The sequence below is a fragment of the Phyllostomus discolor genome, chromosome 1 (assembly GCF_004126475.2).
Source record: "Phyllostomus discolor isolate MPI-MPIP mPhyDis1 chromosome 1, mPhyDis1.pri.v3, whole genome shotgun sequence".
Lineage (NCBI taxonomy): Eukaryota > Metazoa > Chordata > Mammalia > Chiroptera > Phyllostomidae > Phyllostomus > Phyllostomus discolor.
The window spans coordinates 190917029-190940238 of NC_040903.2; the positions used below are offsets into that span (position 1 = coordinate 190917029).

At 35.4% G+C, this 23210-nt stretch overlaps 1 protein-coding gene across 6 annotated transcripts in view; it reads left to right on the forward strand.

The window, feature by feature from the left end:
* Nucleotides 1-23210, forward strand: part of GPHN (gephyrin) — a 456579-nt gene that overhangs the window by 340117 nt on the left and 93252 nt on the right. For all 6 annotated transcript variants that reach the window (XM_036011094.1, XM_036011095.1, XM_036011096.1 and 3 more), the window contains one exon: nucleotides 17535-17672. In XM_036011094.1, the coding sequence (XP_035866987.1) occupies nucleotides 17535-17672 (138 nt within the window). The remainder of the gene's footprint in view (nucleotides 1-17534; nucleotides 17673-23210) is intronic.

Sequence of the window (23210 nt, forward strand, 5' to 3'; positions counted from 1 at the left end):
TTAGAAGATGGTTTATGTAAGCTCCATAGAAACACAAAAATACAAAACATACACAAAAACAAAATGAAAAAGGAATCAAAGAAGGTCTATATTAAAAATAAAAAAACACACAAAGGAAGACAAGAGCAGAAAGGAGAGACAAAATAGCTACCAGAAAACAATTAGCAAAATGATGATATGAAGTCATTTACTATCAGTTCTAACTTTAAATAAAATTGGATGAAACTTCCCCATCCAAAAAAAATCTACCAAGTATTTTTTCCAACTACATTGGAATCAAACTAGCGCTCAAAAAAATAGGAAAACTGGAAAATTCACAAGTATGTGGAAATTCAACAACACACTCTTGAACAACCAATATGTCAAGGAAGAAATCACAAGGAAATTAGAAAATACCTTGAGACTAACAGAAATGAAAACAACCTAACTATACATCCCAAAGACCTGGGGAAAGGGGAGGGGGGGGAACACTTAAAACCAAAGTTAGCAGAAGGAAGAAAATAATAAAGATTAGAGCCAAAGTAAATGAAATAGTGACAAAAAAAAATTAGAAGAAATCAACAAAACAAAGACACATATTTTTTAAAAAAAACAACTAATTTGACAAATGCTTAGCAAGACTGACTATAAAAGAGAGGAGACTCAACTAACTAAAAGTAAAAATCAAGGAAGAAACATTACAACTAATGCTGCATAAGTAAAAAGAATTATGAGACTACCATGAACAGTTACATCAAATTGGACAACCTAGGAGAAATGGATAAATTCCTAGAATCATGCAGCCTACCAAGATGAACATGAGGAAATAAAAACATCTATAAGTAGTAAGGAGATTGAATCAGTATCAAAAGCCTCCTAACAAAGAGCCTAGGACCAGACCACTTCACTGTTAAATTCTGCCAAACTTTTTCAAAATAATTAAAGCCAGTTTTTCTCATACTCTTATGAAAGTTTAGAGAAAACATGTATTAAGAACAAACAAAAAACAATTTAAAAGTGAACGAAAGACTTAAACAACATGTCTCCAAAGAAGACAAACACCAACAAGCATATGAAAACATACTTAATATCACTAAACATAAGGGAAATGCAAATCCAAACCATACCCATTAGGATGGCCTGTATCACAAAAACACAGATTACAAGTGTTAGTGAGGTGTGGAGAAATTGGAACCCTATGTACTGTTGGTGGGAGTGTAAAATGGTGCAACTACTATGGGAAGCTTCCTTACAGCTTAAAGTGGTTCCTCATAGTCTTAACAATGAAACTGACATATGATCCAGCAATCCCACTTCTGAGTATTTTTCCGAAAGAATTGAAAACAAGGTCTCAAGGAGTTATTTGCATACTCACATTCATTGTACCATTCAGTATTCACAATACCCAAGATGTGGAAGTAACCTAAATGTCTATCAACAAATGAATACATACAAGCTATAAAGTGTTATTCCGCCTTAAAAAAGGGACTTTTTTCATATACTACAACACTAATGAACCTTGAGACATTATGCTAAATTAAATAAGCCAATCATAAGAAGGCAAATACTGTATGAGATATTATCTGAGATAGCTAAAGAAATCAAACTCAGAAATAGAATATAAAATGGTGGTGGCCAGGGGCTGAAGGGAAGAGAAAAGTCATACAAGATGAAAAAGCTCTAGAAATCTGCTGTACAACAGTGCATATAGCTAACAAAACTTTACTGTACACTTATAAATTGGTCAGAGTAAAAAAAAATAAAGAAATGTATATTATTAGATTTACCTGCTGTATACTAATGACTCTTAAATATAGTTCCACCTTCTCTCCCAAGCTGCATACCTCTCTTGCTGTTACACACTGGAATCATCTCTTGCTGTCTTGCTGCCTTCTCACATTTTCCTCATCACAAACCAGATTTATACCCTTCCCTCCAAGTTGTTTCTATAATTTTCCCTTAATTAATGACACTCCCACCTACTCTATTAACCAAACTTGAAATCTCATCATAATATTTACTTTCTCTTTCCCAAAGCACCATCCATCATAGGACCCTTTTTTATGGCTCTTCCTAATAACCCTTTTCCAATTCCTATTGCATTAGTTCAGGCCTTCTTTGTCTTCTTTCACCCTCAAGGTGAAAGGTAGCATACTAACTATTCTGTACTCTCTCTTCCTTCCAATCTACCATTGGCCAAGTATTACAATTTTAAGTATACATTACTTCTCTGTAAAAGATCTTAAATAGTTCTCTACTTTCTATACTACTAAGCCTCTTCAAAATTTTCCTTAACTTAATTGACCAGCCTTATGCCTTATACGTATTGTATTTCATCCTCTTCACCTCTAACCTCATTAGACACTTCCTCATTCTCTAAAAGTATGTACTTTGAAATCTGTATTATTTTGTTCATTCAGCTTCAAATGTTTCTCCCTTTTTATTATTCAAAGCTCAACTTAATTGTCACCTCATCTGGGAAAGGTTACAATTTGTCCCATCAGAATTATTTGTTTACTTTTCTTTGCTGTCAGTCATAGTATTTTTTAAATTAAAACATAAGCAGTTAACAGGGGGGTTTTTCTTTCCCTTTTTCCTTAAAACACAGCCTGATTTGTGTGTTCCATGAAACTGTGGAAAATAGGAATCTCATTTTATTTATTTCAACATCACTCCCTAAAGTTTAATAAAGTACCTTATACAGAGAGAGAGTATTCAATTCATATTGAGTAAATGAAGTTGAAGGAAATAAAGTTGTCTTTTTGTGATATAGGAGGGAGCACACTGAACTAAAACTTCAGAGATCTGGTTCTTTCATCTTGACCTACTATCTACAGGGTCTGGTACAAGTAACACCTCTTTTTTGTTACATAAAAATCTTTTATTACAAAATTATAAGCATGTATTTCTGTAACATAACAGTATCACACTTAAGCACACCATATGACATTTTAGGTGAAATGTTCAAATTGTTGTCCATCTCATGTGAATGTCTCATGCGAGACATTCATGTACCCTACCAACCACACTCAATGGCATTATTTCTGCTGGACCCTGTATTTAGAAATGTGGCTTTGAACTAATTTTTTAACTTTTCCATGATTGAATTTGTTGTCTGCCAGAAATCTATATGTGTGCCACTCCCATGCTTAAAAACTTTAAAATGTTGGCTTACCTGATAAAGTTATGTAAGTGGTTCTCCATTGGCTTATATGATAAAGTTCAAACTCCAAAGCCTAGCATTTAGGGACCTCCATGGTCTGGTTTTAGTTACTTTTCTAGCCTCAATTCCCACTAACCCCACCCCCCCACCCAAAAACCTAAGTGTTCTAACCATACTGGTCTCTACATTCTCTCCTAAATATACTGTGTCTGGTTGTGCAGGAGTCACATGACACACTCAAACAAGATAATGAAAAAGATTTTAATGAAAGAATGAGTCACAACAGAATAGCTAATCCAGCAAACAGAAGATCTAAAGAATAGCTTGTGTCTGCTCTTTTGTTCTCCATTTTCCTGCCAGTGCTTCCCGTTGGATGAAATCAAGCAGAAGCCACAGGGACAGAGACTGTTCAATATATAAATGCTAGCCCCTTGTGGGTACAGAGCAAGGTAGAAAACAGTAGAAAGTGATGTGGAAGAGCAAAGGGAGCTACTAATTCAGTGTTTAATGGAATTTAAGTCTATTTAATGGCTCCATTAAAAATAGTAATGTAAGTATATAACATTTATGGAGAGCTTATTATGCTCTAGGTATTGTGACACACAGATGGAGGAGGAGCAGGTGTAGTTGCAGGGATTGGTGGAGTAAGAAAAGGAAGAGGCTGGAGAAGTGACCGGATTGTGACCTCCAATTGGTTGTACAGTTTTTACAGATGAACCTCCTAATTGCCTTGTTAATGGGTTTGGACTTTATTGTAAAAGCCAGTAAAGGAATTTAAACATGGAAATGACAAGATCAAATGTGAACTTTTGAAATAATATTTACTACTGTGTGGAGGATAGATTGAGTTGGGGTGACATCAGAAGCAGGAATCTTATGAGAGCTTGAATTAAAGCTGAAGCAATAGAAATAGAAAAAAAAGCTGGATTTTTGAAATATTTAAGGCATCATAGTTGACAGCACTGGAAAGTAGAACAGGGTGACAGCTTTGGGGCAGGGAATGGGGGTTAAAGAGTGGAGGGTAGAGCAAAAAGGAAAAAGGACTCAAGGACATGGACAACAGTGTGATGATTGCTGGGGGAAGGGGACTATGAGGGGGCTAAATAGTAATGAAAAAAATACAATACAGATTTTTTTAAAAAGTCAAGAATGACCCCCAGTTTCTAAGTTGGGCAATATATGAATTTTAGTACCTTTTACTGATGTGACCTATACTTTATTTTCATAGTCTTAAGAGATATGCAGGTGTTTGCTAGTTGGACTGGAAGGGGAAGGACAGTTGAGACAGGTACATGGAAAAAACCATGCGGTGCACTAGAAATTATTGTTTGCTATAGCTGGACTAAGGGTATGTATGAGAGAAAGGACAGATTATGAAAAGCCTAGCACATTATTCAAGGTAATCTAAACTTCAGGGTAATAGGAACCTTTTGGTGGTTAAAAACACAATCAGATGCTGTTGAGAAGTTTTCCTAGAATCAGAATTTGGAAGATATTGGTTTGGATTGACTAAGAAACTAATTATTTCAAATCAAAAAGCATTTGTTAAATATTTTTAAATGATGCATGATCATTGTCAAGAATCTGAATAATACAGAAAATTAGGAAATAAAAAATCATACTCAATCATACTACTGAGACAACCATGACTAATATATATAATTCTTTTCCCCAGTACATACATTGGATTGGATTTTATTTCTATAGTTATAATCATACTATGATATATACTTTTTTAAAAAAAATGTAGTGCTTGTATCAGAAGAATTAATAGTAAATTAATCCCACTTTTTAGGTGTATAGAAGGACCTGGATCGTATCAAGTACCAATAAATATAGACTACATAGGTGCTCTCCCTCTCTGTAGCACACCCAAACCTTTCCGCTCCCCTTTTGTACTCCCCCTCCCCCAGCGGCTACCTTTGCCTTTCTCTCTCCTAAGCTCCAAGGGCCCTTCTTTTGCTTTTGTAACTTGTTTCCTATGCCTATGCAGCCCAGCTGACTCCTCTACTACCTCTGTAAATTGATAAATAAACTTTCTCAAAAAGAGAAAAGAAACTACATAGGTTATGTCTATCATGTGCAAAATACTTTAAAAGCTAGATTTCTGTTTTCACCAGTGTCGCAGGCTCAGTCTTTACATTCTCTATGACTGATCATCTATTCAAAGAATTTCCTTTTCTCAACTAAACAAATTAATATCTACCACATGCCCAAAAATCATGTTTAATAATGTTTATATCTTACAAAAGATATTAACTGAAATTTACTTTTTTAGTAGTCTGTCATTGAATGGACATTCTGGAAGTTGAAGACGTGTGCACTCATACCTAATACTATGAGAAACACCATCATGTAGGGAAGATTAACTAAGAGAAATGCAATTTTATGAGCTGATAAAATCCTCCAACTACAAAGATGACTTTGAACTTCTCTTGGTCTTTTTTCCCAAGGCATTATAGAGAACAGTTAATGCTTAGAAAGCATTCCACTTTTAGAGATATAATAGTTTATGATTTCTAAAGAAAAATTACTTTTTCTCTACATTTATCTAGAGAATGTTTAGAACAAGGACCTACTAAAGAAAACAGAATTCTAATTTTGCATTTTAATGCTGGTAGTACTTACAATGAAAACATTACAAATTCAAGCTGACAAAAAATAATATATATACATTTACATTTATATATTAATGCCTTTCAAATTGTTTCCTGACAAACTCTTTCTTTGGGCATAAGAGAATTCTTAATCAGCTTTTTGGATACTTAGGGTTAGAAAAAAAGGATTCTACAAGCCTAACAAAGCAAGCTATAGTTCAAAGACCCAAAAAGGGCACCAAACCAGAAATAAAATAGGACAGACATGAGCCAAGGGGCCACAGCTCAAATAATATACAAGCTGTGAGATTTTTATTCCTAAACCAGAGTGACAGCAAAGCAAAGGGTAATTAACCAAGAGTATAAGCAAAGACAAGAAAGAGCTGATGAAAGAAGGGTGAAGGACAGGGGAGGATTGTGTCTGAAGCTTTTCTTTTGCCCTGGTGTCTATAATCAGAACCCACAATTATTAATGTATACACAGCACTAATGTTATTAAGGGCAAAAACCCAAGGATCCCAATTTGAGACCTTCCTCAAGAGCTCTCAGTCCTTAAGAACACTTTGTAGTGAAGTCGAGCTTCATAAAAACAGTCATGTAGAACTCCTGTTGACCATCTGAAGCCACCTCAACCCAAAAGACTTTGTTTTCCTTTCTTGGAAATATTAGCACTTGACCTCTACATTTATAGCTTTTTAAAATAATTTTATCCTTTTTTATGTTACTTTAGCAAATATATTTATTGATTGATTATATTTTAATACCATTTTCACTTCTCTTTTTACCCTGTTCTCTCAACTAATGTTGTCTATTTACCTTTAATATTATATTTTTAGCTTACTTGTATATGACAAGTTGAAAATATCCTAATAAAAGACAAAGGAAGACAGCTATAAAGTAGTTCACATCTGACTGTGGAATATAAATTATGTTTTTCTCCTTTTGGCCTTATAATTTTTTATGGATTAAACCTCCTGATCTCAAAAATAACCTGTAAAAATTTGCTTATACTATTGTTTACAGTGTTATCATTTAGTCTTAAACTTAATAGTATACACATTAAACAAAGGTAATTTTCCATTTCTCTAATTATTGAACCTTAGCTAAAAGAGGTCATTATCGTATTTTCTTATTCTCCTTTTTCTTTTTACTACTACATTGATCTTTTCACCACTTTTTAATTAAAAAGTGGAGGAACGAAGAAAACTTTTGTTTTCATTGTTAACAAACGTTTGCAATAATTTTTTTAATGGACAGTTCTAGCAAAAAACATATTGAAATTGTTGACCAGAATAAGGTTTGAAATTGTATATAATGTATGTCTTTGTAGCCCATCTATGTCAGTGTACATATTCTAGACTGGGTAAAGTTAAGCCTTTAAAACTCATTCAACAGAAATTTTCTGTGTAACCACTGTGTACACATCACTCTTTGGCCTTGCTTTTAAGACACTTTTTTCTTTCTAAAAGAGCTGATAATCTAGTTAAGAAAACAGGCATGTATATAAATAAATGCAAGTACAGTGAAGTAAGTAGTTCATACAATATGCAATGAGAATTTTAAGAGTATTTTATAGTGTCTTTGTACAGAACAAAAATGGAATGGCCATGCATTGCTTCATAAAGGAGAGACTAGTAAAAATGACAGAGATTTTTATTTTGAAATAATTTCAAACTTCAGAAAAGTTACAAGAGTAGAACAAAGAATTCCTGTATATGTTTCACCCAAATTCCCCCAAATGTGTTAGCATTTTGCCACACTGGCTTTATTATTTCTCTGTATATTAATACAGTTGTTTACTGAACTAATTGTGAATAAATTACAGATGTGATCATTCTTTACCCCTAAATAATTCAAATGTATGTTTCCTTTTTAAAAGAAAGAAAAATATTTAAAATATTCTTACATAAGCACAGTACAATTATCAAAATCAGGAAATGAACCTTGCCACAATACTATTATATAATCTTACTCAAATTACATTTTGCCAGTTTTTTCTAATAATATTCTTTATAGCAAAAGGAAAAAAACAAGGTCTCTTCTTCTGATCTGGGATCCAATCCAGAATCATGCAGTACTTTTAGCTATCATGTGCCTTTAGTCTCCTTTATCTGGAACAATTCCCCAGGCTTTCTTTGTCTTTCATGACCTTGCCATTTTGAAGAGTATAGGTCAGTTATTTTGTAGACTATCTAATTAGACTTTTCTGATGTTTCCTGATGGTTTTGTCAGTAACACCTCATTTGTGATGATGTGTCTTCAGTGCATCATATCAGGATGCTCATGCAGTAACTTTGTGCCATACTGGTCATGTTAACTTGGATCACTTGGTTAAGATGGTGTCTGCCAGGTTTCACCACTGTAAAATTATTATTTTCTTTGTAGTTAAGAATCTTGTGGGGATATGCATTGATACCATATAAATAACTATTTTTCATGAGGCTTTCACCTTGTAATTTTTCATTGTCTGCCAGATTTCACCACTATAAAATTACTGTTTTTCTTTGTAGCTAAGAATCTTGTGGGGATATACATTGAGATGATATAAATATTGTTTTTCTTGAGGTTTTCACTTTCTAATTTTAGTATCCTTGATGATTTTTGCCTGAACCAATTGTTACAATGATGGTTGCCAAGTGGTGAATTTCTCATTCTAACATTTTTTCACTTACCAGTTGACATTCTGTTGTAAGAAATAATTTTATTTAATCATTTGTTTATTTATATTATGATATGCTAACAGATTCTTATTTTTATTTTCTTAAATGGATTATATAAGCTGTTATTCTCCTAATTGATTTTGATTCTTAAGTTGTCCCAGTTTTAGCCAAAGCAAGTCCCTTGAGGTTGACTCCAAGATCCTTTTGACATGTTACCATCATTATTTGAGTACTCTCTTACCAAAGAAAGTTATGAAGGAAGAATAATAACTTCCAAGGAAAACAAAAAGATGAGAGAGAAAATTTATTCTAGGCAAAAAGAGCATAATGTGCTAAGGCAAGAAAATATGAAATAGTATGGTATATTCCAATATCTACAATGAATCAGTATTCTAAGTGATAGAGTCATGAGTGATGAGGCTGAAAAGAAAGCAAAAAGGGTTTTATATACTCTTCTGAGGATTTGAATTTTGTCCTTTGGGTGATAGTGATGAACCAATGATATAAATTATGGAGCAAACATTTTGTGATAACAATATCCTGTTTTATAATCTAGATGCACAGAAATCTCAAGAGTGCTTTTCTTTAATATTTCTTATACAACTGTAGAAAATAATGCAGTCCTTTCAGCGATGGTTTTAGGTTGTATCAGAAAGTCTGTGAGTCTCATTATCTTGAATAAACAAATAAAAACATATAAAACTACTGTTGAAAACAACACAAGACATTATTTTCAAATATACAGGGGCATGCCCTGTCATCTTGAGCCTAAGAAGTCTACTGTTGCCAGTGTTTCCTGAGAGTTTTATACCTGATTTCACTTAATTTGAGAGATTTCTATGAAAGATGAAATGCTTCGTATATCTGAACCGCACATGCTTTGACCTACCAAAGTCCCTAGCTGTTTAGCCTAAAAAAATATTACTATCATCTTCTCTAAATTTCCTAAGAAAGCTATTTGTTATCTTAGGTGGTTTGCTGTTCAGAAAGATCCAGGAAATAGAAATACAAGGAAAGCAGGAAGAAAATACAAGGGGAAATAGAAACAATAATATTAATAAGGCAGAAAAGATCACTTCCTTTAGATTTTCTTTATATCCGAAGAATGAATATTGATTTACTTTAGGTAGTTGGGGAATTCTTTTACTGATTGTTTTGAAGAATAAAGTTTCCTCTTGAGGTTTTAAATTTAATCAGGAAGAACCTGCATATACATCTTGTTTCTATTATGTTCTGTTCAATCATCTGAAAGCATCTTTTCCTCATTTACTTCTAATTTAAAAAAGATTTTCAAGCCAAGATGAGACTTGATAATTATATATTAAGAATTGGCAGATAAAAAGGATGCATTTGAAGTGGGAAAAATTATTTCATTGATATAAACAACTTTATTTCAAGATGGTCGTGCCCTACGAAAAAAAAGATTACTGCTACACAATGAAGATCCTTGCTTACTCTACTTAGTATAAGGAATCCATTTGTACTCTGTGTCCCTTTGAAGTGTTTCTACACCCTAGACATTGCCATTATTATTTAAACTTGTCTTTGATGCAATCCTGAGTGAACCTGTGCTGTTTTACACTGACTTTTATATAGTCTTTTTATAGCTGCTGCATGGAAGCTAGAAATCTCAATAACATTTTGAGTACCCGCAAAGATTCTGAACTAATATAGCCAACTTCATGTCTAGACTTGTAAACCAGAAAATATAAATGAGACAACTTCACTTTTACTTGTGGAAACCTAGGCTTATTAGAGAAACTTTTAGATCATCAATCTGTGGCTAATATAGAATCACTTTAATCCTACAAATCTAGTTCAGAAAGCTAAACCATTGTGGAAGATGCTATAATAATATAGATGTTATAATAATTCACGCTGTTACTCTTTGCTCAGTTTGGAAAGCTACTAGTGGGGCAGATGTCTAGACTTCCTTTCCCCATCCCCACACCCCACTCCCATGTAAAGATCCCATATCCTAAAGCAGTTTAAAGTTTATTTTTGTTAAACTAACTAGCCCTCCTACCAATTAGCACTAACAAGCATATATCACCAGCTAATTTTACTATTGTAAGTTAAAATAAATATTTCCTTGCACACTATAATCTTCTCAGTAGAGCCTAAGTTGACATGTTGGTTTTGTTTTGCAGTGTAGTGTATATGAGTTGAATGGAGCCAATGTCCTCACAGATCCTCTTAGTGACCATTGGGATTCATTTGTAGGGTAGCAGTCAGAATATATTTGTGGCCATGAAATACTTTGTGCTTTGCAGGAAAAACTATCCAAATTTTCTATCAAATTTTGGATAATTTCTCTATCTAAAAACCAAACTTCCTTTATTATTACTTTTTTGCTTAAAAAATTTATTCTCTCCTTTGTTTCCTCCTTCTGAGTGGGGCTTATGGACTACTCAATGAAAAGTGGATGCTAGGTGATATATCCCATCTGACCTTCAAGACAAAAAACTGCATACTTTTTTTCTCAATTTTTCTTTCTCCTATCAGGTTTCTGTGGTAGGCTCAGAATCAAAAAGAGGGTTGGTGTTTAGGAGAAAATATTTCTTGATCCTTTCCCCTGCCTGATTGAGTTCTCTAATGACCCAGAATAGAAGTGCTTTTTGAGGTTGTAATTTCCAAAATAAGGAATCAGAGATAACTATTCTTAAATTTCATGAAGCTCTCATTTTGAAGATTCTTACAAATCACTGCTGTCAACATCAGAAACCAGTTGAAATTGTGTTTCTTTTAAAAATGGAAGCAAACCAAAAAAGGAAACATAACTCTTTGCTTACCAGATTTATTTTGGAAGTGTGTGCCTTTTAAAAATGGGCCGCTCCTGGGAAGCCTGCACAAGAGCCCCTGCTGTATGTGTGAGTGCCGTGTCCTCAGCCTAGGCCTCCAGCTGCCGTTGCTTCTGTGTAGGTGTCCCTGGTGCTGCCCGTGGAGCATTGTCCACTTTTGACTTGGAAATAAGGGCACTGGATCACCTAGATCAATGGCTTTCAAACCTATTTTGGCTACAATTTTTTTAAATGGAATCTCATATGGACAAAGAGTCATCTTGTACATTGTGAAGGATAAAACACAACTAAGTGTACTAATGTTATTTAGTAGTTCCTTTTACTTAAAAAGAGCAACTATTTTCTGTGTCATTAATTTACTCTTGTGTGTAGAAGGTCAGTTACAAATTCTGTTTTTCTCATATTTATAGGACCAACTTAACCCTTCTTTATTGGTGAAGTAGATGACTGTTCTTACTGTGTAATTTGGGTGGATCTTGAGTGGGAAAATACCTCTTGGCATGTAGAAAGTGCTCAGTAAATATTTATTGAGAACACACACACACCTTCTATTGTGCCAGAAAATTAAAATACTACTTCTTTGTCACATTTTCTTCAGATAATTTGTTGTATATCTGGAAGGCCCTCTGATAACATGCAAAAAGTTTAGCCAGAAACCAATATTAATGCATTAGCATCAGAGTTTGAATTATTCATCCAGTGAGTAGTCACGTTGTGGCAGAGAGTCTGTAGATATTAGAGGGCTTAGAAAAGTGAAAAGAACTTCTAATCAAAGTGGAGGCATAGGTAGCATGCTTCACCTCCTCGCACAACCGCAAGAAGAATCACAACTAACCTCAAAACAAAAAACACCCAGAACTGCCAGAAAATCGAACTATGGAAACCTGACGACCAAGGTTTTAAAGAAGCCACATTCATCCAGACAGGTAGGAGGGGCAGAGACAGGGTGCCCATGCAGAGAGGATGTGGTGCAATGTGGAGAGACAGCAGTGGCAGAATGGGCACTCCCACATTCATAAAACTGATAAAATGTTGTGTGGTTGATAAAAATTGGGAGGGATAACTTGAGGGCCAGCAATCCCAGCCCCAGACCACACTGTGCAGCCCAGGGTTCCAGGGCCAGGAAGATAAATCCTCACAACTTCTGGCTATAAAAACCAGTGGGGGTTGGGGTGGTAGAAGAAACTTCCAGTTTCTCAGGAGAGTCCATTTAAAGGGCCTACATGGTCCTAGAACCCTCACAAATCCACCAACTCTGGGAATCATCATCAAGGCCGCACTGAGAAGGGTTCTAGTCACAAATGGGAAGTGGGTGAAGTGACTACAAAGGGGGGAAATGCTTGGCAAGTCTCCAGAGGCCAGGCAGCAGCATTGTCCCCTCTCCTACCCTTCTCCTACACACAGCACCACAAAGTGGTGAAGTGGATTGCCCCCAGGTGACTACCTAAGGCTCCACCCCTTACTGTACTAAGACAGGGCATCTAAGCAGCTCTCCCTAATACACAGAAACAAACACAGAGAGGCTGCAAGTTGGAGAGACAAAGAAATATGGCACAAATGAAAGGACAGAACAAACGCCCAGAAAAAAACTAAGTGAAATGGAGATAGCCTACTTATCAGATGCAGAGTTCAAAACACTGGTGATAAGGATGCTCACAGAACTCACTGATGACAGCAAAAACATAAGGGAAGAAATGAAGGCTACCTAAGTGAAATAAAGAAAAATCCACAGGAAATCAACAGTGAAGGGAAGGATGCCAGGGTTCAAATCAACAATTTGGAACATAAGGAAGAAATAAACATTCAACCAGAACAGAATGAAGAAACAAGAATTTTTAAAAATGAGGACAGTATAAGGTAGACAACTCAGGGACATCTCCAAAAGTGCCAACATCCAAATCATAGGGATGCCAGAAGGAGAAGAAGAAGAGCAAGAAATTAAAAACTTACTTGAAAAAATAATGAAAGAAAACTTCCCTGATTGGTGAAAGAAATAGACATACAAGTCCAGGAAGCATGGGGAGTCCCAAACAAATTGGATCCAAAGAGGACCACACCAAGACACATCTTAATTAAAATGACAAAGGTTAAAGATAAAGAGAGAATCTTAAAACAGCAGAGAAGAGCAGAGAATTACCTACAAAGGAGTTTTAATAAGACTGTAAGCTGATTTCACAAAAGAAACTTTACAGACAAGAAGGGACTCACAAGAAATATTCAAAATGATGAAAAGCGAGGGCCTACCACCTACATTACTCTATCCAGCAAAGCTATCATTTAGAATGGAAGGGCACATAAAGTGCTTCCCAGACAAGGTAAAGTTAAAGGGATTCACCATCACCAAGCCATTATTATATGAAATGTTAAGAGACTTATTTAGGAAAAAGAAGATCAAAACTATGAACATTAAAATGACAGCACTCACAACTATCAACAACTGAGCCTAAAAAAAACTAAGCAAACAACTAGAACGGGAACAGAATCGGACATGGAGATCATTCAGAGGGTTATCAGTTGGGAAGGGGAGGGGGAAGAATTGGGGGAAAGGTACAGGGAATAAGAAGCATAATTGGTAGGTACAAAATAGTTGGGGGGATGTTAAGAATAGTACAGGAAATGGAGAAGCCAAAGAACTTACATGTATGACCCATGCGCATGAACTAGTGGGGGAGGGGGGAATTGCTGGAGGGAAGGATATAAGGGGCAGGGGAGGGGAAAGAGGAGAAAAATTGGGACAACTGTAATAGCATAATCAATAAAATGTACTTTTTAAAAAAGAAAAGCAAAAGAGCAGAACAAGGAGCACCAGTCTGTCTTTTCCTTCCCAACTTTTGACTTTGCTTGAAAGATTGTTACTTATACATACAAGTATTTATTCAGTAACTACTGTAAGTATAAGAAAAAAGCACTATTTTAAGTGCGGCAAAGGATATAAAGATTAAGGAGATATAATCCTGCTTTCAAGGAGTTTACAGTTGACCAACATGGATAAGGCAAATATTTAAATGCCTATAACCTAAGATGGAGGGCAGTAGGTACCATAAGAAAAATATAAATAAGGTACAAATTATTTTAAAGATGGGGAATATTTTTCCAGGCTGGTGGATATCTGCATTATAATTTCTAATTTAAAAAGAGAGATATAGAGAGAAAATTACCTATCTCTATAGTTGGAGAACCATCAGATGGTTTACTGCCCTCCTGCTTTTTTCTTTTTCTATCTACTTACATTTCTTCTTGGCAGGATAATGTAATGTTACCCTGGCTGAGCTGTGATGTTCTTCATGGCAGTGTATATCTTATTCTGTATATCTCAAGTCCCTAACTGTTCCTGGTTCATAAAATGCATGGATAAATACCAGTATTTGTTCAGTGGGTGTATATCACTGATAATCAAACTTGCTTCCTAATAACAAAAAGTCTGTTACATTACAATGCATATTCAACAAATAAACTATGCACAATTGAAAAGTACAGCTTTCTAACCAAAAAAACATTTTGAAAGGATATTTTTCATAAGAGTATATGCAATTTATACCATAAAGAAAGCCTATCTTAGAAAAAATCAAATCTGAGATCATCTATAAATCTGAATAAAAAGCATAAGCATTCTATCATTCTCCCAATTACAGTGGTTGTGACAATATGTTTTTATGATGTTTGAATGATAAGACCAGGACTTCAGTGAAAGTGAGTTATAAATAATTATATATATTTCCATTGCAAGTGAATAATAATCATACATAATCCTTTTTTATACATATTCACTGAAATTCTGAGTAGAAAATATGTTCATATTTAGTACAAAATAATTGTCAGGGCTTTCAAGCATTGAATATTTTTTAATTTTATGATTATCCATGGGAAGGAATATCATAATTATAACCATCCTTATATGTATTTTTCCTTGAGTACTTGTAATAATGTCATTCATCTTAGAATGGAAACTCTTTGAGGTAGTACCTTTAAGTGAATTCAGCAAATGTAGGAAGCAGCTGCTGGGGTTTGGGTAAGAGTAGTAAATTTAATAAATTGCAGTAATTAGGATCTCACAGACGACTGAGAGATATATACAATCATTATAGGGTGATTAAACTGACGGAAGTTTGTCTCACATATCAAAAGTCTGGAAGCAGGCAGCTGAAGACTTGTCGGCAGCTCCACATTATAATCAGAGGCTCAGGTTCTTTTTTCTTCTCAAATGTTTCCATACTCGCTGAGTGGGTTTTCATCCTCATGATTAAAATTGCTACAGCACCTTCAGTATTTAGCCATGTTCCAAGTAGAAAGAAGGTAGAAGGGCAAAAGCTTTCTCTTCTTGGGCCTTTACATCTTTATCATTTTATTTGTAATGGGAAGCCTGCCCCAGGGACTTCTTCCTACATCTCACTGACCAGAACTGTATCATATGGACGTTCTTAGCTGCAAGGTGGCCGGTGAAGAAGGGAGCTGTGGGTAGAGGTTAGCATAGCCAAGCAACAGTGTTTGCAGTTCCTCCTCTTCCATTTACCCTTTGGGCCACAGACCCTTAAGGTTCCCCCCCCCAAAAAAAAGGTCAAGTTATTTATGAATAAGGATATAGTGTTCTAAGAAGTCTCTTTTTTGGTCATTAAAAGGTTACTTTTTAATTCAACAAATAATTATTTTTTTACTGCTTAATATGTGCCAGTGACTGTTTTAGGTATTGGGGATAACAACACTGAACAAAAAGATTAAAAGCTGCTGCTCTTATGGAACCTACATTATACTAAGAAGAAGAAAGCTACAAACACATGAATATAAATATATATTATATATTATAAGTATATAGATACCAATATCCATATCCAGATACATGCACATGCACACATATATCCATAAAGAAAAGAAAAGTAGGGTAAGGAGAATAGAGAGTGATGGTAGGTGATATTCGCTATAGGAAGTTTAATGAAGACCCTCTGATGGCATGCTATTTTAGCAGAGACCTGAAAGAAATGAGGGATAGATGGAACCATAATATCAAGGAAGAAAGGTCCAAGTAGAGAAAACAGCAAATACAAAGACCCAGACGAGAGGTGTATGGGCATGCTCAAGGGCAAATAAGGAACTATAGAGACAGAGTACAGTGAACAAGAGGGAAATAACAAATGAGAACAGGGGGGGCCATAATATGTTGGGCTTTGTAAGGCACAGCAAAGCTTTCACTATTAGTGAAATGGAAAGTCAATGGAGAGTGAGTAGAGATGATCACAATCCAATTTGCAATTTAAAAGGATAACTGCTGTGTGGAAGATAAATTGTAGTGGACAAGGGTAGAAGCAGGGAGACCAATAGGAGGCTATCAGTTTCCTAGGAAATAAAGGATAGTTCCAGCTATTGCCATAGTGGTGGAGATGGCGAGTAATGATCAGAGTCTAGAAGTGTTTCAAAGGTAGTTTAGATACGATTCTGACAAGAAGAGAAAATCAAGAGTGTCTCCGAGGTCTTAGACCAATAACTGGAAAAGTGGAGTTGTATTTACTGTGATGGGAATTGCAAGAGAACAAGACATCGTGTGGGTAGGATAGGAGGGTGGAAAAATAAAGAGTTTGATTTGAACAGGTTACATTTGAATTGCGTGTTACATATCCAAGTGCATGTTAGATCATTTATAAGTTTGGAGATATATATTCTTATCCACTAGCTCTTTGCAAAGCCTACAAGTCTATAGTTGTGGGTAGAGGTTGGGATTAGAGATATAAATGAGGAGTTTTAGTGAATGGGTGATATTAATTCCGTGGGACTAGATGAGGTTATGTTGGAAGTAGTTAAGTAGTAATCTGTTATGACTTTTTTCAGAAGAAAGATTTTCTGTGAAATCTTAAATAAGATCAACTTTGGGTATTGCATTTTACTAACTAGCTCATTGAATGTTCAAGGTTTAGTATAGTGGTTAAGGACATGGACTCTGAAGCCAAGTTTTGAATTGTGGTTCTCCTGTTACCAGCTCTTGTGATTTAGACCAAAAATGTAATCTCTCTAAACCTCTCTTTCCTCATCTGTAAAAAAGGATAATCATGATCCTTCCTATAAGATTATTGTGAAGATTGAGTTACTAGAACAGTGCCATGATCCAAAAAGGATCAGACAATATCATCATTGTTCCACCAAGTTTTGACACATAATGTAAAACATCACTGACTTGATTTAATATTCCTCCAAAGCAAGCTATATTTTGGAAGCAAGAGAAAATTTCTCACCTTGTACTCTTCATTTGCAGATATAAGAAATTGAGAGTTGTTTATATTTATATGTCAGCCCCACTTTTAATCAGTGTTTAAGCATCATATTCTTAGTTAATTATCTTCCTGTTTAGGTCACAGTGCTGTCGATATCACCAAGGTGGCTAGAAGACACCGCATGTCTCCTTTTCCTCTAACGTCTATGGACAAAGCCTTCATCACAGTCCTGGAGATGACTCCGGTGCTTGGGACAGAAATCATCAACTACCGAGGTACAATCACATTCGCCCATTGCCTTTTCTTTTCATTTTTTCCTCAAGTAGATTCATAAATAATTAAAACCCGTTCCCTGAAGACGACGGAAAGGTGTGTTCTCCAGTGATTTCAGTTTTTAATCAAACCCCACTTCCTTTAAAACTCAGCATGAAAGTTGTATTTAGTGCAATCTGAATAAAATATAGCTTCTTAATTATCTTTGTTATGCAGATAAAAACAACACAGAAGGATTGATTTTTACATTTAAAAAGATTTTACTCATAGATCATAAAGTACTCTAACTTTAGTAAACATTACAGGGTATCTATACAAACACCCTAATTTTTCTGCAAAAAATCATCCTCAGATAGAACAGCAGAAAATGAATAGGACCAAGGCTCAAGAGCTACATTCTTCTTTTTACTACATGAATAGTGCTCTCCTTCCAGTATGAAAATATAAAAATAAATGATAGATAACAAAACAAATTATGTTAAAATTAAAAGGATTAAAACTAGTGAAATTTTAAATGTCAAATTCTAGCCTTTTGTTCCCTGGCACTACTTAGACAAAAGTTTTTTTGGTTTTTTTTGTTTGTTTTTTGTTTTTTTATTTCAATCATTGTTCAAGTACAGTTTTCTCCCCCCTACTCCCGTTCCAGCCCATCCACCCAACCTCCCCCCTAACCCCCATTACCCCCCACCCCTAGTTTTTGTCCATGTGTCCTCCAAGTTTGTTCCTGTAATCCCTACCCATTCCCCCCTGAAATTCCCTCTTCTCTCCCCTCTGGCCACTGTCAGACTATCCCCTATTTCAGTGTCTTTGGTTATATTTGCTAGTTTTTTGTTTTGTTTTGTTTTCTTGTTTAGATTCCTGTTAAAGGTGATATCATGTGGTATTTGTCTTTCACTGCCTGGCTTGTTTCACTTAGCATAATGCTTTCCAGCTCCATCCATGCTGTTGCAAAGGGTATGAGCTCCTTCTTTCTTTCTGCTGCATAGAATTCCATTGTGTAAATGTACCATAGTTTTTTATCCATTCATTTACTGATGGGCATCTAGGTTGCTTCCAGCACCTAGCTATTGTAAATTGTGCTGCTATGAACATCGGGGTGCAAAGGTTCTTTTGTATTGGTGTTTTAGTGTTCTTAGGATAGAGTCCCAGCAATGGAATTGCTGGGTCAAAAGGCAGATCCATTTTTAGTTTTCTGAGGAAGTTCCAAACTGCTTTCCATAATGGTTGTACCAGTCTGCAGTCCCACCAACAGTGCACTAGGGACCCCCTTTCTCCACATCCTCTCCAACACTTGTTGTTTGTTGCTTTGTTTATCATGGCCATTCTGACTGGTGTGAAGTGGTATCTCATTGTGGTTTTAATCTGCATCTCTCTGATGGCTAGCGATATTGAGCATCGCTTCATGTGTCTTTGGATTTTCTGTATGTCCTCCTTGGAGAAGTGTCTGTTCAAGTCCTTTGCCCATTTTTTAATTGGGTTACTTGTCTTCTTAGAGTGGAGTCGTGTAAGTTCTTTATATATTTTGGAGATTAAACCCTTGTCTGAGGTATCATTAGCAAATATGTTTTCCCATACAGTTGGTTCTCTTTTTATTTTGACACTTTTCCTTAGCTGTGCAAAAGCTTTTAATTTTGATGAGGTCCCATTTGTTTATTCTTTCCTTTATGTCCCTTGCTCTAGGAGACGACAAAAAGTTTTATATAGTTCACACTAATCCTATAATATGTATATCAGTAGGCTTAATTTTTTGTTGTTTTGTATTACTTCTCATTAAAGGAAATAAAGATTAGAAACTCGCTAAAGTGGAGAATTAGTCAAGAATTAACTATGTGATTTCAAAATCATTTTTAATGAATGGGGTTTTTCTATTATTAAACACAGGATATTCATATATTTTTATATCAGTCAACACCAAAACGTATTAGAAAATATGAATGTAAAATTAAGTTGGAAAGAAATGTAAATAATATTTTACCTATTAGGAGCATAAGTTAACCACACCTGGCCTCTTGTAATTTCAGGGGGGTGTTTCTCTAACATCAGTCCTTAGAAAAATACCAGTGTGTGCCAAGTCACATTTAAATGAAAATTTTAGTCCTTTTAAGGAAAAAAAAAGAATTGCAAGTGGCCATTTCTGTATTTCCTCTAGAAAAAAAAAGCCTTCAGATGGGTTTCTTTTCCCTTCACGTGCTTGTTTCCCCTTCATCTGTTCATCAGATCAACTGTCACTTACACGTTAGCAAACTCTTCACAGACGGTTAAATTTCTTGTCCAGTGTTTCCACTCACGATTATGAAAAATAACAGTGAAGTTTGCATTCAATCTTTGAATCTAATCAAACTCAATTTTTAATGCAAGAGTATTATAATTAAACCTCCTAGGCACTTTAGGTTAGTGGGGTTTTTTTTAAGATTACACATTACATTGAATTTTATTTATTGTTTTATAGGTAACCCTAAATATTTTTACTTCAGTGTTAATTTAACCTTAAACGTTTTGTTATTTTATTTAAATTGTTGTTGCAGTACAATTTTCTATCTTTTACTCCCATCCCAACCCACCCACCCAACCCTCCCCCTCCTCCCTCCCATTTCCACCCGCCCCTAGTTTTTATCCATGTGTCCTTATACTCGTTCCTGTAAACCCTTCCTTTTCCCCTGGAATTCCCCTGAAATTCCCTCTCCTCTCCCTCTGAACTCTGTCAGTCTGTTCTTTATTTCAGTGTCTTTGGTTATATTTTGCTTGTTTCTTTGTTTTGTGGTTTAGGTTCCTGTCAAAGGTGAGATCATATGGTTATTTGTCTTCACAGCCTGGCTTACTTCGCTTAGAATAATGCTTTCCAGTTGCATCCAAGCTGTTGCAAAGAGTAGGAGCTCCTTCTTTCTTTCTGCTGCATAGAATTCCATTGTGTAATTCTATGCAGGTTAGTGTTTTTAAAACATCATATTTAGAAACATAATTCATTTTGTTCCAAAAATATTATTAAATATCTACTAAATGTTAGGTGCTGTGTTAAGTCCTGGATAGACAAAGATGAATAAAACAACACTTCTTGCTTCATGGACCTCACTGTGTAGTGGCAGGAGAGTGAAGGTAAACTGTGTGATACCTTTCTCCTTCACAGGCTCTTGTAGACTTTCCTCCCTTTGTCCATTCCTTGAATATAAACTTTCTATGACATTTTTGGTTTTGGTTCTTTTCACATCTTGCACATGCACTTCGAATAACCTCATGCATGCCAGTGATTTCAAATACCACCTATTAAATGATTTCTAAATCTGTATCACTGCCAAGACCTTGCCTGAGCTCTAAACTAATACACCAAATGTATACACACGGCTAGTAAATTGAACATAACCAGACTAAACTTACGTTCTTTACCTCTACAACACTTGCTGCTTCTATGTCTTCTTGAATCCATCCCTCGTTTTCCATTCCCAAAGCTATCATTTTGGTTTAGGTCTTTATTATTAACTTCTGGGATTACTGTTCTTCTAAAGCAAGTGCCTAAATGTGTGTGTATGTATAAAATATTGTTTGTTCGTTTGTTTTCATATGTTTTGGCTATAGATGAATTTCTTATTATCTCTGGTTTGTCTTTTACCATTTCTATTATTTTCAGCTCCTATCTGCAAGCAAGGCCTTAAGGAGCGAGTGCTCCACTGACTATAAATACCTTTCTTTGGTTTCTTGTGAGAGGCCTACCTGGCATAACAATGGATGATAGTATTTGCTTAAGACTACCATTTATGGTTCTTCTTCTCTGCTTGTAAACTCTGTTGGATGAATAAATTACAACTTCACATTTGGTACAGTGCTAGCTACAGTAAAGCAGATTTAAATATTCTGGCATTATTTCCTGTAATTCCCAGTATGTTTCAGTTAACAAGGGAGAAACTATGAGCTTTCAGTAGAAAAGATTCTGCTCTCTTAGGGGCATTATTTTAGATTACAAGCACTAAGGCTTTCTTATTTAAGATTAAATGATCAGAGACTTCAGCATCTCTGACCTTGGTTCTTTGTTTTTCCAAAAAGGCTTAAGTAATTCTAGTCAAGAAACTTTTAAGCTTTGCTGTTGGAACTCATTTTGAAGGAGTGAAGTACAATATCTCTTTTAGAACCCTGACCACAGCAGAGGCATTTCTCTGTCTCTGACTTACAGTGAGACAACTGCCTGAAGACAGGTGATTATCTTAAGCAGAAATTACTGCCCTCCAGAAGAAATTAGAAGCTCCCAATTTTAAACTGTAGGAGGTTCTCACCAAAATGGTTCACAAGTCATGCTAGGAATTCATTAACTCCTCACGAGGATTCAGGAGCTGTCAGAGAGTAATGAAAAGTGAAGTAAGGTGTACTGGAAGGAGCTTTGCCATCAAACATACTCTTTGCTTTACCTTCTCTAGCTGAGAGACCTTGGGCAGCTACATAAGCTTTCTGAGTCTTACATCTCTCATACATAGAAATAACGTCTTACCCAATAAGGTCATTGTGGGATGCTATTAAAGGAAATAATATATGTAAGTCATCTAGTTTGCACTAAGGTGCCATATTGAGAGTTTAGCAAATGATTCCCTTCCCTTCTGCACATGGGGATTCTGAGAACATAGCCCTAAGATAAGCACCTATAAATTATGGAATCAAAGCTAGAACTCCTTGGCTCTGCTCCATTTGTTGATCCACATGAACAAACTCTGGAAACAGCATTTTGTTGTGGAATTTATGTGTCACCCACCTAGGTCACCCAAACATCAGTTTTACTGGTTTTCAGCTTATTTCTGGTTGAGCTTTACAAAATTGAAACAAAGAATTCAGATAGTTATTCAAATATTTCAAGTGAAAGCATGTATTTTTATTATCCAAATTACTGCCTCCAAGTCTACCTTCAGTCTAGTAAGGTCATCACCTGGGATGATCCCATTTACTCGCAAATACCTCCTGGTACATTGGTCTGTGCTGGCATTTGCTGTGTATTTTTCCATGAATGTGACTGCTTGAACTCATTCATGATTTTCTTCAGGTGGTCTCATCTCTTGAGACTCTTTACTCCATAAACTTTATTAGAGCCCTAAAATATGCACATCTCATTATATCCCTTTATTTATAGCATATCCTTTTATTTATATCATTTCCTTTATACTTATTCCTGCCTTCCTCAAATATGAGCATTTTATTAAATCCCTGTATATATATATTCATGGATGTGTGTGTGTGTGTGTGTGTGTAACCACAACCTCTAGGCAATTATGCTACTGTTAATGTCCAAAGATGGTGATTATATTACCAACCTGTTCTCTGTATACATGCTTTCAGGTGCTTTTCTCCCCAATATTGTGATTACCACATGCGCGCTATTATCACAGTACTCACCAAGCCCCCTTGTGTGGGGGCTGCATTTTTATAGTTGCATAATTGAGTAGCATTAACTCACTAGGATAGGAATCAGACCTGTAATGGCCTAGTTATCCCATGCTACAACCCGGTAGACTAATCTTCCTATTTCATACTTCCTTCCATGCATACCATTATATATCTTCATATGT